This window comes from Ambystoma mexicanum, chromosome 3p, assembly GCF_040938575.1.
Source record: "Ambystoma mexicanum isolate Mex_15411 chromosome 3p, UKY_AmexF1_1, whole genome shotgun sequence".
NCBI lineage: Eukaryota > Metazoa > Chordata > Amphibia > Caudata > Ambystomatidae > Ambystoma > Ambystoma mexicanum.
The window spans coordinates 783,622,650-783,639,828 of record NC_090925.1 but is presented as its reverse complement, the minus strand read 5'-3'; the positions used below and the strand labels follow the sequence as shown (position 1 = coordinate 783,639,828).

The following is a 17,179-nucleotide window of genomic DNA, read 5'->3' as shown; positions in this document are numbered from 1 at the left end:
GCCGTCACCTACACTGAGCACGCCAAGAGGAAGACGGTCACCGCCATGGATGTGGTCTATGCCCTGAAGCGCCAGGGACGCACTCTCTATGGATTCGGGGGTTGAGGAACACCCACCACAGCGCAAATCCAAAGGCTCTTTTAAGAGCCGCCCACACCATCAACAACAGAGCTGCTCTTTTGCGCTGCGAATTCGGTATCGGGCTAATATTATCCCCAGCGTAGGCGACATTTTTTATGGTATTAAAAAAATATGGGGGTTGCGGGGGTGTCCCCCACAGGTTCTATGGGGTAAAAGCGCCGCAAATAAAAGGCGCCATTCTTGTATGCCGGCATTTTTGCGGGGATATTATCGCACGGAACCGTGCATTCTTGGAAGGCTGAACCCAGCCCACCCCCCTGCTTCCCCGCCCAGTGCAGTGGACCTGTGCGGCAGTGCCACCCAAGGTCCCGTGGGCCAAAATACCAACAGCCCTGTTGTGCGTGCGCCCATTTAAATGTAAATGGGGCAATGCGCCAAAAGAAACCAAGCCCACTTTAGAATTCCACTTGATGGCTCTTTGTTTCAGGTCAAAGTGTACCTACATGAGAATACATAGACCCTTACAGATGGGAAGCCCCCTCCCTCCCTCCCTGCCCCCCAAATCTCTCTTCCCTTCTGGTAACCTGACGCAGGCACTCATGAGAAAGCAAAGAGCTCCCCGATGCCCTCTTTTAACGGCAGAAGGTACTGCGGCCTAGGTGGGGATGGCTGGGAAAGGCGGGATTATGCTGATAACTCCCAGAAGTACCCAGCTGCAGGCCAAGCGGGGGACACGCACACACCCCTCTAGCCATCCCCATAAGCCTCTGAGCAGGCCTCGAGGGCTCTCGTGTCGCCCGGTGCACTGTTGCCCGAGACGCCAGGGGTCACAGCACACTCTGAGTTACGAGTGCCTGTAGGTCAGCCCCATTTTCCTGCCTATAGAACCTGGCCGTTCGTGGCCGTTCGGGGCCTAGGGGCCAGCCCGGAGCGCGGTCCTTGCTCCACCCTCTGCTGAGCGCGGTCGCAACTCTCTGCTGGGCCCTGAGAGAGCCAGGTGCGGGCCTCCTTTGCTCCACTCTCTGCTGGGCCCTGAGAGGGCCAGGAGCCTCTGCTGGGCCCCGAGACAGCCAGGAGCATGGCAATGGCTCCACTCGCTACTGGCCTCTCCTTGGGGGAGGCCGGCCCAGCTCCCTTTTCTCTCCCTCCAGCCATCCGGTCAGTCGGGCCAACATCCTACATTGTCATTGTTATGTGGCGTTTACACAGCGCTCTATATATCCTTGGTATGATCTCAAAGCGCGTGTAGGTTGAACGCCCTTGGGGACCGTAGGCAAGGTCAGTCGAGAGAGTCGGGTGCTTGGGTGCACTCAATATGTGAGCAGCTGATGCGATTGCCTGATGGTAGCTGCATCCTAGCATTAGGTGCGGTGGTATTGAGAGATCAGTTGAATGTGTCCAGTCTGGTGGTTGGTCTCCGAGACAGCATTCTGGCAGCATTAGCCCTGTGTAGGACGCTTATGTGTGCAGCTAGGCCGTTCTTTCCGTGGGGTATAGTACGTATGTGAGCAGCAAGGCCGAAATTGATCGAGGGGTATAGCTGCGCTCTGTTGTGCGTTGGTGTAAAGTAGAGAGTGAGCATAGTGATAGGAGAGGTGAGTGACTGGAGTGGATGTTTTGTTCTTACGGGGCGGGGCCACTGTTCCAGGATTACATTCTCGTGTTTCGTGGTAGCTGCACTCCCAGGTAGATTCACAGCTAGGAGCCGAGTAAGATATGTTTGCTCGGGCAGAGGGTCATTCATTTTAGGCTCAGCACACTGCATCTCAGGGGCCCGGTTTCACTGGTTGCGGTTTATGATTGGTTGCAGGAGAGGATATTAAGCAGGATAATTCGATATAGGGCAGGAGCTACCTCGCACCAATGTAGTCACATCAAGCTCATTTCTCTGGTCCTTGGTTGGCGTTAATGCAGGGCAGGATTAGTAGGTTATAGGACAGGAGTTATTTCGCAGGCCAACAATATTCCTCCGGACAGCTTTAGATCCACCGTTCAAGCACTGGGTCCTATCCCACCTGGATGGGGGCAACGCCCTCCTCGAAAAGGCCTCCCGTCGCCCTCCCTTGTGCCCCAGAGAAGTGTCCTACGCGAAGCCACACGCTTCATCATGGCTCTACGCCGGTACCACATCACCCCTCCCTCCATCGACCTTCACCGGCTCCCACTGCACGCACGAATCACCTTCACGTCTTGCCGCATCATCTATAAGGCAGTCGCCCTCAAGTCACCCAGCTACCTCGCCGAGAAACCCAACAGAAAACGCACCACCGGAAGACAGGACACCCGCAGGCTTGAAATCTGCCACTGCAAAAAGGAAAGGACCAGAAAGCAAGCCTTCTCTGCCTACGCAACCTCCTCCCCGTCGGCGTCAGACTTGACCCACACGCTCCTACAATTCAGAAAAGAATTCAAGACGCACCTCTTCAAGGAGTATCTCCCCCTCAATACCTAGGCCTTCACGTCGCACCACCCGGCTCTCTAGGCGACGCCCGCCTCTCTCCTCCCTGCCACCCTGTACAGCTGTGCCACCCTCCGTATCCTACCCCCTGCAGTACATCTGTTCCGCTTTGACCTCTGAAAAGCACTCTGTTATGCATCTGCACTGTTGCATGCCTCGGTAAAGCGCTCTGTTGTGGATCTGTGTTGTTGCATTTCTCTGTAAAGCACGCTCCGTTGCTTCTCGAAGCCTGGTCCGCGCTCAATAAATACCATAACAATAATAATTCCATTCTGGGGATGCTGGTGCAGTCCCGGTTTTAACTTTGCATTCTGGCGCTTCTAGCCCCGGAGCCCCCACCCCCTGCACCCCTCCCCACCCCCCACCCTCATGCAACCAGCTGTACAAGTCCCAGAAAGGCAAAGTTAAATCGACCGATCGGGTCCGAGACTGGGGAGAGCGTGCGCTGGTGATACCGGTGCTTTGACTCACCTTTGCCATGCCGCTGGCCCAAAGGCAGTCGGTAGTGTCCGGCCTAGCTACCGTGTGGTGAAAGCAGCCACAGAGAGAGCATGTGAGAGAGAGGCAGAGAGATGTAAGCAGTGCATGAGCGGAACTCTCAAGTTTCCAGTGGCCAAGGCGTGAGAAGGCCACCCAGTCCTGTCTTAACCCCCCTCTGGATTGTGGGTCTTGTTGATTTTTCTTCCCTGTTTCAAATGTAGATGCACTACAGGTCCCAGAATTCCAATCAAAGACAGGACTGGGTGGCTTTCCCACTCATGGACCCCGGAAACGCGAGAGCCTTGCCATCGGGTGCGCTTGGTTGTTCTGCGGGTGTCCGGTGGGGGAGTCAAGAGAAGGTGGTTGCTAGTTAGAACCACTCTTAACTTTTCCTGCAACCACCTACTTCTATGGAGGCTCCTTTCTTATCTTTCCGGGGCCCTGCCCGCTTTCGTTTCTGTACTTGCTTGCTGGGTGCTTCACAAACCCCTACTCTGAAGTGGCCCCACGCCGCCACTTGCCATGCCATACAAAATGGCCACCTAAATAAAATGAATAAACCCCCCCCCAGAGAGAGAGAGAGAGAGAGAGAGAGAGAGAGAGAGAAGACACGCACACACGCGCACACACACGCGCGCGCCCGCTGTCATTCAAAAGCGGAATTTGGGAATAACTGGAAAACCTCAGATTGGCTGTCCGATCATAGCCCTCCTGGTCTGTGCGTGCGCGCGCGCCAGCCTTTCAACAGGCCAACGTTCTGCCTCGGGCTCGTCACTGAGTGTGGCGGGCTTTTTCAAACCAGTTTCCTGGTATTGTCCCAGCCAATCGGAGCGGAGCTGTGTCTACATCAGCCCGCGCGCTCTGCGTCCGTCACAGACCATTGCGCCGTCGGCAGTAGAGAGGAAGCAAGTCGTGCAGGCAAGGTTGCCATGGCCCGTACGAAGCAGACCGCCCGCAAGTCCACCGGAGGCAAGGCGCCCCGCAAGCAGCTGGCCACCAAAGCTGCCCGCAAGAGCGCCCCAGCCACTGGCGGTGTCAAGAAACCTCACCGCTACCGGCCGGGCACCGTGGCCCTCAGGGAGATCCGGCGCTACCAGAAATCTACCGAGCTGCTCATCCGCAAACTGCCCTTCCAGCGCCTGGTGCGGGAGATCGCACAGGACTTCAAGACTGACCTGCGCTTCCAGAGCTCAGCCGTCATGGCCCTGCAGGAAGCCAGCGAGTCCTACCTGGTGGGGCTCTTTGAGGACACCAACCTGTGCGCCATTCACGCCAAGAGAGTGACCATTATGCCCAAGGACATCCAGCTGGCCCGCCGCATCCGAGGCGAGAGGGCCTGAGGGGCACCGTCAGCACGACCCACCACCACAAAGGCTCTTTTAAGAGCCAACACATTGTCACACACGAGAGCTGCTCAACTCTGCCTCTTGTGGTGCCTCTCTTCACCCCACAGGCGGCATGGCCTTCTCTCAAACCCAAGGCAATCATGCAAACGCTCCAATTGCCCCTGCCTGTCTTGGCAGGTGTTGAACGAAACGCGCTGCAGCTGGCGTCCAAGTCGACGCAGCACCCCATTCCCAAAAAATGCCTGTCAGGGCGCTTTGGCGACCAGTTTACCTCGCCTTCGGGTTGCTTTCAACTCGTGCGCTTGTGGCGGTAGGATTTTATGTGATGGCTTGCGTGCCTTTTAGCCAGAGCACAGCCAGCTCTTAACACCACCGCCCCACACACACACACGTTTCTATAACGCCTGCCCTGATGCTGGAATCCAACCGCTTCTAAGCGCTGTGTGCTAATGGTCGGTTCTCCGCCCGCCGCCCCCGAGCGCTTCCCTGGCAGTGCTGCCTTACATCGCCTGTACTGTGCATTTAGCTGTGCCCCCAGAGTTTTCCCCCTCCCGGCCCAGCGAACGTGTCAAGTAGGGTGCGCGACTCCTTGCGCCGACCCCGAGGTCCCTATTGGAGATCATTGCCCTTATGTTTTCCGGGCGATGGAATAAAGCAGGGCTAGCTAGGCAAAGCATGCGAGCTCTTGAGTGGAGGTGGTGAGCGGCTCTTAAAAGAGCCTTTGGGTTTTTTCTTTTTTTGGTGCTGGGAGCTGTGGCCTCACTTGGCGCTGGTGTACTTGGTGACGGCCTTGGTGCCCTCGGACACAGCGTGCTTGGCCAGCTCGCCTGGCAGCAGGAGTCGCACTGCGGTCTGGATCTCCCTGGAGGTGATGGTGCTGCGCTTGTTGTAGTGAGCCAGGCGGGAGGCTTCCCCGGCGATGCGCTCGAAGATGTCATTGACAAACGAGTTCATGATGCCCATGGCCTTGGAAGAGATGCCGGTGTCAGGGTGCACCTGCTTCATCACCTTGTAGATGTAAATGGCATAGCTTTCCTTCCTGCACCTCTTGCGCTTCTTCCCGTCCTTCTTGGGCGGCTTGGAGAGCGCTTTCTTGGAGCCCTTCTTGGGCGCTGGGGCGGACTTGGCTGGCTCAGGCATGGTCTGCGGCGGACGTTCACGCTGTGAGGAGCGGGAGAAATGAGTACGTAACCGCGCCCGGCCCCTCTCTTTTGTAGGCTGCCTGTGCTTAATCGGCTGCTGCCAGTCCCTGCTCGCCATTGGCCCGTTTGGTTCTGCAGCCCTTCCGTGTCTGAGTGCCCGGCACAGAGCTCTGATTGGTTGGCAGGAGTAGACTCCCCCTCCAATGGATGTTCACACAGAGCCTAGGTTTTGTCCAATGAGAGAGCTCCACCGTGTCTTTATATACCGGCCCTCCCGCGCTCAGGGCATTACTTTCCCTTTGGACGAGCGAGCGCCCACTTAACGCATCATGTCTGGACGAGGAAAGCAAGGAGGGAAGGCCCGTGCTAAGGCAAAGACTCGCTCCTCCCGGGCAGGCTTGCAGTTCCCAGTAGGCCGTGTGCACAGGCTGCTGCGGAAGGGGAACTACGGTGAGCGGGTGGGAGCCGGAGCCCCCGTCTATCTGGCTGCCGTGCTCGAGTACCTGACTGCTGAGATCCTCGAGCTGGCCGGCAACGCCGCCCGGGACAACAAGAAGACCCGCATCATCCCCAGACACCTTCAGCTCGCCATCCGCAACGACGAGGAGCTCAACAAGCTGCTGGGCAAGGTCACCATTGCCCAGGGCGGTGTCCTGCCCAACATCCAGGCCGTGCTGCTGCCCAAGAAGACCGAGGGCCACAAAGCAGGGGGCAAAGCCAGCAAGTAACAAGCCCAAGTTACACACTCTCCCAAAAACAAAACACAAAGGCTCTTTTAAGAGCCACTCACACACTCCGACAAAGAGCTCAGTACCTTGACAGCAGCGCCACCACTTTTTTAAAAACACTACAACAGAGTATGTGTTTGTTTCGCAAAAAAGAGGGGCTGCATCGCAAGTTGCGCAGAACCCCTTTAGGCTGATCGCATGCTGCCGATACCCATGCAGCTTTCTGGGTGCATGAGCAAAGTAGGGCGCGAATGCGGCACACTGCACTGTGAGTCACAGAGGGATAGGGTGGGAGTGAGAACAAAGGGCTTAATTGGAGGAAGGGGTGGTGTGTGTTCGTGCACGCCCCGTCTCAGAAGCGCAGCTACGCTTCTACATTAAAGGGCTGACAATCAAGCGCTTTCCTCCTTTACCGAGTTCGGAGACAGCAAAGGCCAGCCGGGGTAACGGCTGGAAAGCGCGGGCATTTTGATTTTGAAATGCTGCGCATGTGCGCACTGGAGCGGACGCCTGCCGCGCGATCCCCACCCCCCACCCCCATGGCCCGCCCTCTGTCCATATAAGCAGCCGGTTCCCGTCGGCCACCACACACACAGCCCCAGCTCCCTTGTGCCGAGCAGAGCAGCAGCAGAAGCGGACATGTCTGGTCGCGGCAAAGGAGGGAAAGGTCTCGGCAAGGGCGGCGCCAAGAGGCACAGGAAAGTGCTCCGAGACAACATCCAGGGCATTACCAAGCCCGCCATCCGCCGCCTGGCCCGCCGTGGCGGAGTCAAGCGCATCTCCGGCCTCATCTACGAGGAGACCCGCGGTGTGCTCAAGGTCTTCCTGGAAAACGTGATCCGGGACGCCGTCACCTACACTGAGCACGCCAAGAGGAAGACGGTCACCGCCATGGATGTGGTCTATGCCCTGAAGCGCCAGGGACGCACTCTCTATGGATTCGGGGGTTGAGGAACACCCACCACAGCGCAAATCCAAAGGCTCTTTTAAGAGCCGCCCACACCATCAACAACAGAGCTGCTCTTTTGCGCTGCGAATTCGGTATCGGGCTAATATTATCCCCAGCGTAGGCGACATTTTTTATGGTATTAAAAAAATATGGGGGTTGCGGGGGTGTCCCCCACAGGTTCTATGGGGTAAAAGCGCCGCAAATAAAAGGCGCCATTCTTGTATGCCGGCATTTTTGCGGGGATATTATCGCACGGAACCGTGCATTCTTGGAAGGCTGAACCCAGCCCACCCCCCTGCTTCCCCGCCCAGTGCAGTGGACCTGTGCGGCAGTGCCACCCAAGGTCCCGTGGGCCAAAATACCAACAGCCCTGTTGTGCGTGCGCCCATTTAAATGTAAATGGGGCAATGCGCCAAAAGAAACCAAGCCCACTTTAGAATTCCACTTGATGGCTCTTTGTTTCAGGTCAAAGTGTACCTACATGAGAATACATAGACCCTTACAGATGGGAAGCCCCCTCCCTCCCTCCCTGCCCCCCAAATCTCTCTTCCCTTCTGGTAACCTGACGCAGGCACTCATGAGAAAGCAAAGAGCTCCCCGATGCCCTCTTTTAACGGCAGAAGGTACTGCGGCCTAGGTGGGGATGGCTGGGAAAGGCGGGATTATGCTGATAACTCCCAGAAGTACCCAGCTGCAGGCCAAGCGGGGGACACGCACACACCCCTCTAGCCATCCCCATAAGCCTCTGAGCAGGCCTCGAGGGCTCTCGTGTCGCCCGGTGCACTGTTGCCCGAGACGCCAGGGGTCACAGCACACTCTGAGTTACGAGTGCCTGTAGGTCAGCCCCATTTTCCTGCCTATAGAACCTGGCCGTTCGTGGCCGTTCGGGGCCTAGGGGCCAGCCCGGAGCGCGGTCCTTGCTCCACCCTCTGCTGAGCGCGGTCGCAACTCTCTGCTGGGCCCTGAGAGAGCCAGGTGCGGGCCTCCTTTGCTCCACTCTCTGCTGGGCCCTGAGAGGGCCAGGAGCCTCTGCTGGGCCCCGAGACAGCCAGGAGCATGGCAATGGCTCCACTCGCTACTGGCCTCTCCTTGGGGGAGGCCGGCCCAGCTCCCTTTTCTCTCCCTCCAGCCATCCGGTCAGTCGGGCCAACATCCTACATTGTCATTGTTATGTGGCGTTTACACAGCGCTCTATATATCCTTGGTATGATCTCAAAGCGCGTGTAGGTTGAACGCCCTTGGGGACCGTAGGCAAGGTCAGTCGAGAGAGTCGGGTGCTTGGGTGCACTCAATATGTGAGCAGCTGATGCGATTGCCTGATGGTAGCTGCATCCTAGCATTAGGTGCGGTGGTATTGAGAGATCAGTTGAATGTGTCCAGTCTGGTGGTTGGTCTCCGAGACAGCATTCTGGCAGCATTAGCCCTGTGTAGGACGCTTATGTGTGCAGCTAGGCCGTTCTTTCCGTGGGGTATAGTACGTATGTGAGCAGCAAGGCCGAAATTGATCGAGGGGTATAGCTGCGCTCTGTTGTGCGTTGGTGTAAAGTAGAGAGTGAGCATAGTGATAGGAGAGGTGAGTGACTGGAGTGGATGTTTTGTTCTTACGGGGCGGGGCCACTGTTCCAGGATTACATTCTCGTGTTTCGTGGTAGCTGCACTCCCAGGTAGATTCACAGCTAGGAGCCGAGTAAGATATGTTTGCTCGGGCAGAGGGTCATTCATTTTAGGCTCAGCACACTGCATCTCAGGGGCCCGGTTTCACTGGTTGCGGTTTATGATTGGTTGCAGGAGAGGATATTAAGCAGGATAATTCGATATAGGGCAGGAGCTACCTCGCACCAATGTAGTCACATCAAGCTCATTTCTCTGGTCCTTGGTTGGCGTTAATGCAGGGCAGGATTAGTAGGTTATAGGACAGGAGTTATTTCGCAGGCCAACAATATTCCTCCGGACAGCTTTAGATCCACCGTTCAAGCACTGGGTCCTATCCCACCTGGATGGGGGCAACGCCCTCCTCGAAAAGGCCTCCCGTCGCCCTCCCTTGTGCCCCAGAGAAGTGTCCTACGCGAAGCCACACGCTTCATCATGGCTCTACGCCGGTACCACATCACCCCTCCCTCCATCGACCTTCACCGGCTCCCACTGCACGCACGAATCACCTTCACGTCTTGCCGCATCATCTATAAGGCAGTCGCCCTCAAGTCACCCAGCTACCTCGCCGAGAAACCCAACAGAAAACGCACCACCGGAAGACAGGACACCCGCAGGCTTGAAATCTGCCACTGCAAAAAGGAAAGGACCAGAAAGCAAGCCTTCTCTGCCTACGCAACCTCCTCCCCGTCGGCGTCAGACTTGACCCACACGCTCCTACAATTCAGAAAAGAATTCAAGACGCACCTCTTCAAGGAGTATCTCCCCCTCAATACCTAGGCCTTCACGTCGCACCACCCGGCTCTCTAGGCGACGCCCGCCTCTCTCCTCCCTGCCACCCTGTACAGCTGTGCCACCCTCCGTATCCTACCCCCTGCAGTACATCTGTTCCGCTTTGACCTCTGAAAAGCACTCTGTTATGCATCTGCACTGTTGCATGCCTCGGTAAAGCGCTCTGTTGTGGATCTGTGTTGTTGCATTTCTCTGTAAAGCACGCTCCGTTGCTTCTCGAAGCCTGGTCCGCGCTCAATAAATACCATAACAATAATAATTCCATTCTGGGGATGCTGGTGCAGTCCCGGTTTTAACTTTGCATTCTGGCGCTTCTAGCCCCGGAGCCCCCACCCCCTGCACCCCTCCCCACCCCCCACCCTCATGCAACCAGCTGTACAAGTCCCAGAAAGGCAAAGTTAAATCGACCGATCGGGTCCGAGACTGGGGAGAGCGTGCGCTGGTGATACCGGTGCTTTGACTCACCTTTGCCATGCCGCTGGCCCAAAGGCAGTCGGTAGTGTCCGGCCTAGCTACCGTGTGGTGAAAGCAGCCACAGAGAGAGCATGTGAGAGAGAGGCAGAGAGATGTAAGCAGTGCATGAGCGGAACTCTCAAGTTTCCAGTGGCCAAGGCGTGAGAAGGCCACCCAGTCCTGTCTTAACCCCCCTCTGGATTGTGGGTCTTGTTGATTTTTCTTCCCTGTTTCAAATGTAGATGCACTACAGGTCCCAGAATTCCAATCAAAGACAGGACTGGGTGGCTTTCCCACTCATGGACCCCGGAAACGCGAGAGCCTTGCCATCGGGTGCGCTTGGTTGTTCTGCGGGTGTCCGGTGGGGGAGTCAAGAGAAGGTGGTTGCTAGTTAGAACCACTCTTAACTTTTCCTGCAACCACCTACTTCTATGGAGGCTCCTTTCTTATCTTTCCGGGGCCCTGCCCGCTTTCGTTTCTGTACTTGCTTGCTGGGTGCTTCACAAACCCCTACTCTGAAGTGGCCCCACGCCGCCACTTGCCGTGCCATACAAAATGGCCACCTAAATAAAATGAATAAACCCCCCCCCAGAGAGAGAGAGAGAGAGAGAGAGAGAGAGAGAAGACACGCACACACGCGCACACACACGCGCGCGCCCGCTGTCATTCAAAAGCGGAATTTGGGAATAACTGGAAAACCTCAGATTGGCTGTCCGATCATAGCCCTCCTGGTCTGTGCGTGCGCGCGCGCCAGCCTTTCAACAGGCCAACGTTCTGCCTCGGGCTCGTCACTGAGTGTGGCGGGCTTTTTCAAACCAGTTTCCTGGTATTGTCCCAGCCAATCGGAGCGGAGCTGTGTCTACATCAGCCCGCGCGCTCTGCGTCCGTCACAGACCATTGCGCCGTCGGCAGTAGAGAGGAAGCAAGTCGCGCAGGCAAGGTTGCCATGGCCCGTACGAAGCAGACCGCCCGCAAGTCCACCGGAGGCAAGGCGCCCCGCAAGCAGCTGGCCACCAAAGCTGCCCGCAAGAGCGCCCCAGCCACTGGCGGTGTCAAGAAACCTCACCGCTACCGGCCGGGCACCGTGGCCCTCAGGGAGATCCGGCGCTACCAGAAATCTACCGAGCTGCTCATCCGCAAACTGCCCTTCCAGCGCCTGGTGCGGGAGATCGCACAGGACTTCAAGACTGACCTGCGCTTCCAGAGCTCAGCCGTCATGGCCCTGCAGGAAGCCAGCGAGTCCTACCTGGTGGGGCTCTTTGAGGACACCAACCTGTGCGCCATTCACGCCAAGAGAGTGACCATTATGCCCAAGGACATCCAGCTGGCCCGCCGCATCCGAGGCGAGAGGGCCTGAGGGGCACCGTCAGCACGACCCACCACCACAAAGGCTCTTTTAAGAGCCAACACATTGTCACACACGAGAGCTGCTCAACTCTGCCTCTTGTGGTGCCTCTCTTCACCCCACAGGCGGCATGGCCTTCTCTCAAACCCAAGGCAATCATGCAAACGCTCCAATTGCCCCTGCCTGTCTTGGCAGGTGTTGAACGAAACGCGCTGCAGCTGGCGTCCAAGTCGACGCAGCACCCCATTCCCAAAAAATGCCTGTCAGGGCGCTTTGGCGACCAGTTTACCTCGCCTTCGGGTTGCTTTCAACTCGTGCGCTTGTGGCGGTAGGATTTTATGTGATGGCTTGCGTGCCTTTTAGCCAGAGCACAGCCAGCTCTTAACACCACCGCCCCACACACACACACGTTTCTATAACGCCTGCCCTGATGCTGGAATCCAACCGCTTCTAAGCGCTGTGTGCTAATGGTCGGTTCTCCGCCCGCCGCCCCCGAGCGCTTCCCTGGCAGTGCTGCCTTACATCGCCTGTACTGTGCATTTAGCTGTGCCCCCAGAGTTTTCCCCCTCCCGGCCCAGCGAACGTGTCAAGTAGGGTGCGCGACTCCTTGCGCCGACCCCGAGGTCCCTATTGGAGATCATTGCCCTTATGTTTTCCGGGCGATGGAATAAAGCAGGGCTAGCTAGGCAAAGCATGCGAGCTCTTGAGTGGAGGTGGTGAGCGGCTCTTAAAAGAGCCTTTGGGTTTTTTCTTTTTTTGGTGCTGGGAGCTGTGGCCTCACTTGGCGCTGGTGTACTTGGTGACGGCCTTGGTGCCCTCGGACACAGCGTGCTTGGCCAGCTCGCCTGGCAGCAGGAGTCGCACTGCGGTCTGGATCTCCCTGGAGGTGATGGTGCTGCGCTTGTTGTAGTGAGCCAGGCGGGAGGCTTCCCCGGCGATGCGCTCGAAGATGTCATTGACAAACGAGTTCATGATGCCCATGGCCTTGGAAGAGATGCCGGTGTCAGGGTGCACCTGCTTCATCACCTTGTAGATGTAAATGGCATAGCTTTCCTTCCTGCACCTCTTGCGCTTCTTCCCGTCCTTCTTGGGCGGCTTGGAGAGCGCTTTCTTGGAGCCCTTCTTGGGCGCTGGGGCGGACTTGGCTGGCTCAGGCATGGTCTGCGGCGGACGTTCACGCTGTGAGGAGCGGGAGAAATGAGTACGTAACCGCGCCCGGCCCCTCTCTTTTGTAGGCTGCCTGTGCTTAATCGGCTGCTGCCAGTCCCTGCTCGCCATTGGCCCGTTTGGTTCTGCAGCCCTTCCGTGTCTGAGTGCCCGGCACAGAGCTCTGATTGGTTGGCAGGAGTAGACTCCCCCTCCAATGGATGTTCACACAGAGCCTAGGTTTTGTCCAATGAGAGAGCTCCACCGTGTCTTTATATACCGGCCCTCCCGCGCTCAGGGCATTACTTTCCCTTTGGACGAGCGAGCGCCCACTTAACGCATCATGTCTGGACGAGGAAAGCAAGGAGGGAAGGCCCGTGCTAAGGCAAAGACTCGCTCCTCCCGGGCAGGCTTGCAGTTCCCAGTAGGCCGTGTGCACAGGCTGCTGCGGAAGGGGAACTACGGTGAGCGGGTGGGAGCCGGAGCCCCCGTCTATCTGGCTGCCGTGCTCGAGTACCTGACTGCTGAGATCCTCGAGCTGGCCGGCAACGCCGCCCGGGACAACAAGAAGACCCGCATCATCCCCAGACACCTTCAGCTCGCCATCCGCAACGACGAGGAGCTCAACAAGCTGCTGGGCAAGGTCACCATTGCCCAGGGCGGTGTCCTGCCCAACATCCAGGCCGTGCTGCTGCCCAAGAAGACCGAGGGCCACAAAGCAGGGGGCAAAGCCAGCAAGTAACAAGCCCAAGTTACACACTCTCCCAAAAACAAAACACAAAGGCTCTTTTAAGAGCCACTCACACACTCCGACAAAGAGCTCAGTACCTTGACAGCAGCGCCACCACTTTTTTAAAAACACTACAACAGAGTATGTGTTTGTTTCGCAAAAAAGAGGGGCTGCATCGCAAGTTGCGCAGAACCCCTTTAGGCTGATCGCATGCTGCCGATACCCATGCAGCTTTCTGGGTGCATGAGCAAAGTAGGGCGCGAATGCGGCACACTGCACTGTGAGTCACAGAGGGATAGGGTGGGAGTGAGAACAAAGGGCTTAATTGGAGGAAGGGGTGGTGTGTGTTCGTGCACGCCCCGTCTCAGAAGCGCAGCTACGCTTCTACATTAAAGGGCTGACAATCAAGCGCTTTCCTCCTTTACCGAGTTCGGAGACAGCAAAGGCCAGCCGGGGTAACGGCTGGAAAGCGCGGGCATTTTGATTTTGAAATGCTGCGCATGTGCGCACTGGAGCGGACGCCTGCCGCGCGATCCCCACCCCCCACCCCCATGGCCCGCCCTCTGTCCATATAAGCAGCCGGTTCCCGTCGGCCACCACACACACAGCCCCAGCTCCCTTGTGCCGAGCAGAGCAGCAGCAGAAGCGGACATGTCTGGTCGCGGCAAAGGAGGGAAAGGTCTCGGCAAGGGCGGCGCCAAGAGGCACAGGAAAGTGCTCCGAGACAACATCCAGGGCATTACCAAGCCCGCCATCCGCCGCCTGGCCCGCCGTGGCGGAGTCAAGCGCATCTCCGGCCTCATCTACGAGGAGACCCGCGGTGTGCTCAAGGTCTTCCTGGAAAACGTGATCCGGGACGCCGTCACCTACACTGAGCACGCCAAGAGGAAGACGGTCACCGCCATGGATGTGGTCTATGCCCTGAAGCGCCAGGGACGCACTCTCTATGGATTCGGGGGTTGAGGAACACCCACCACAGCGCAAATCCAAAGGCTCTTTTAAGAGCCGCCCACACCATCAACAACAGAGCTGCTCTTTTGCGCTGCGAATTCGGTATCGGGCTAATATTATCCCCAGCGTAGGCGACATTTTTTATGGTATTAAAAAAATATGGGGGTTGCGGGGGTGTCCCCCACAGGTTCTATGGGGTAAAAGCGCCGCAAATAAAAGGCGCCATTCTTGTATGCCGGCATTTTTGCGGGGATATTATCGCACGGAACCGTGCATTCTTGGAAGGCTGAACCCAGCCCACCCCCCTGCTTCCCCGCCCAGTGCAGTGGACCTGTGCGGCAGTGCCACCCAAGGTCCCGTGGGCCAAAATACCAACAGCCCTGTTGTGCGTGCGCCCATTTAAATGTAAATGGGGCAATGCGCCAAAAGAAACCAAGCCCACTTTAGAATTCCACTTGATGGCTCTTTGTTTCAGGTCAAAGTGTACCTACATGAGAATACATAGACCCTTACAGATGGGAAGCCCCCTCCCTCCCTCCCTGCCCCCCAAATCTCTCTTCCCTTCTGGTAACCTGACGCAGGCACTCATGAGAAAGCAAAGAGCTCCCCGATGCCCTCTTTTAACGGCAGAAGGTACTGCGGCCTAGGTGGGGATGGCTGGGAAAGGCGGGATTATGCTGATAACTCCCAGAAGTACCCAGCTGCAGGCCAAGCGGGGGACACGCACACACCCCTCTAGCCATCCCCATAAGCCTCTGAGCAGGCCTCGAGGGCTCTCGTGTCGCCCGGTGCACTGTTGCCCGAGACGCCAGGGGTCACAGCACACTCTGAGTTACGAGTGCCTGTAGGTCAGCCCCATTTTCCTGCCTATAGAACCTGGCCGTTCGTGGCCGTTCGGGGCCTAGGGGCCAGCCCGGAGCGCGGTCCTTGCTCCACCCTCTGCTGAGCGCGGTCGCAACTCTCTGCTGGGCCCTGAGAGAGCCAGGTGCGGGCCTCCTTTGCTCCACTCTCTGCTGGGCCCTGAGAGGGCCAGGAGCCTCTGCTGGGCCCCGAGACAGCCAGGAGCATGGCAATGGCTCCACTCGCTACTGGCCTCTCCTTGGGGGAGGCCGGCCCAGCTCCCTTTTCTCTCCCTCCAGCCATCCGGTCAGTCGGGCCAACATCCTACATTGTCATTGTTATGTGGCGTTTACACAGCGCTCTATATATCCTTGGTATGATCTCAAAGCGCGTGTAGGTTGAACGCCCTTGGGGACCGTAGGCAAGGTCAGTCGAGAGAGTCGGGTGCTTGGGTGCACTCAATATGTGAGCAGCTGATGCGATTGCCTGATGGTAGCTGCATCCTAGCATTAGGTGCGGTGGTATTGAGAGATCAGTTGAATGTGTCCAGTCTGGTGGTTGGTCTCCGAGACAGCATTCTGGCAGCATTAGCCCTGTGTAGGACGCTTATGTGTGCAGCTAGGCCGTTCTTTCCGTGGGGTATAGTACGTATGTGAGCAGCAAGGCCGAAATTGATCGAGGGGTATAGCTGCGCTCTGTTGTGCGTTGGTGTAAAGTAGAGAGTGAGCATAGTGATAGGAGAGGTGAGTGACTGGAGTGGATGTTTTGTTCTTACGGGGCGGGGCCACTGTTCCAGGATTACATTCTCGTGTTTCGTGGTAGCTGCACTCCCAGGTAGATTCACAGCTAGGAGCCGAGTAAGATATGTTTGCTCGGGCAGAGGGTCATTCATTTTAGGCTCAGCACACTGCATCTCAGGGGCCCGGTTTCACTGGTTGCGGTTTATGATTGGTTGCAGGAGAGGATATTAAGCAGGATAATTCGATATAGGGCAGGAGCTACCTCGCACCAATGTAGTCACATCAAGCTCATTTCTCTGGTCCTTGGTTGGCGTTAATGCAGGGCAGGATTAGTAGGTTATAGGACAGGAGTTATTTCGCAGGCCAACAATATTCCTCCGGACAGCTTTAGATCCACCGTTCAAGCACTGGGTCCTATCCCACCTGGATGGGGGCAACGCCCTCCTCGAAAAGGCCTCCCGTCGCCCTCCCTTGTGCCCCAGAGAAGTGTCCTACGCGAAGCCACACGCTTCATCATGGCTCTACGCCGGTACCACATCACCCCTCCCTCCATCGACCTTCACCGGCTCCCACTGCACGCACGAATCACCTTCACGTCTTGCCGCATCATCTATAAGGCAGTCGCCCTCAAGTCACCCAGCTACCTCGCCGAGAAACCCAACAGAAAACGCACCACCGGAAGACAGGACACCCGCAGGCTTGAAATCTGCCACTGCAAAAAGGAAAGGACCAGAAAGCAAGCCTTCTCTGCCTACGCAACCTCCTCCCCGTCGGCGTCAGACTTGACCCACACGCTCCTACAATTCAGAAAAGAATTCAAGACGCACCTCTTCAAGGAGTATCTCCCCCTCAATACCTAGGCCTTCACGTCGCACCACCCGGCTCTCTAGGCGACGCCCGCCTCTCTCCTCCCTGCCACCCTGTACAGCTGTGCCACCCTCCGTATCCTACCCCCTGCAGTACATCTGTTCCGCTTTGACCTCTGAAAAGCACTCTGTTATGCATCTGCACTGTTGCATGCCTCGGTAAAGCGCTCTGTTGTGGATCTGTGTTGTTGCATTTCTCTGTAAAGCACGCTCCGTTGCTTCTCGAAGCCTGGTCCGCGCTCAATAAATACCATAACAATAATAATTCCATTCTGGGGATGCTGGTGCAGTCCCGGTTTTAACTTTGCATTCTGGCGCTTCTAGCCCCGGAGCCCCCACCCCCTGCACCCCTCCCCACCCCCCACCCTCATGCAACCAGCTGTACAAGTCCCAGAAAGGCAAAGTTAAATCGACCGATCGGGTCCGAGACTGGGGAGAGCGTGCGCTGGTGATACCGGTGCTTTGACTCACCTTTGCCATGC

At 57.1% G+C, this 17,179-nt stretch overlaps 1 protein-coding gene across 1 annotated transcript; it reads left to right on the top strand.

Annotated features, from left to right (window-relative positions):
• Nucleotides 1-3,948: 3,948 nt before the first annotated feature.
• On the top strand, nucleotides 3,949-11,436 carry LOC138579965 (histone H3-like). Its single transcript, XM_069650190.1, has 2 exons — nucleotides 3,949-4,347; nucleotides 11,026-11,436. The coding sequence occupies exons 1-2, from the start codon at nucleotides 3,949-3,951 to the stop codon at nucleotides 11,434-11,436; spliced, it is 810 nt and encodes a 269-aa protein (XP_069506291.1).
• The last annotated feature ends 5,743 nt before the right edge of the window (nucleotides 11,437-17,179 follow it).

Coding starts and splice junctions, on each gene's coding strand:
- LOC138579965 (XM_069650190.1), top strand. CDS start 3,949: ATGGCCCGTACGAAGCAGACCGCCCGCAAGTCCACCGGAGGCAAGGCG. Junction 4,348..11,025: donor TGGCCCGCCGCATCCGAGGC/GAGAGGGCCTGA, acceptor GGCAAGGTTGCC/ATGGCCCGTACGAAGCAGAC.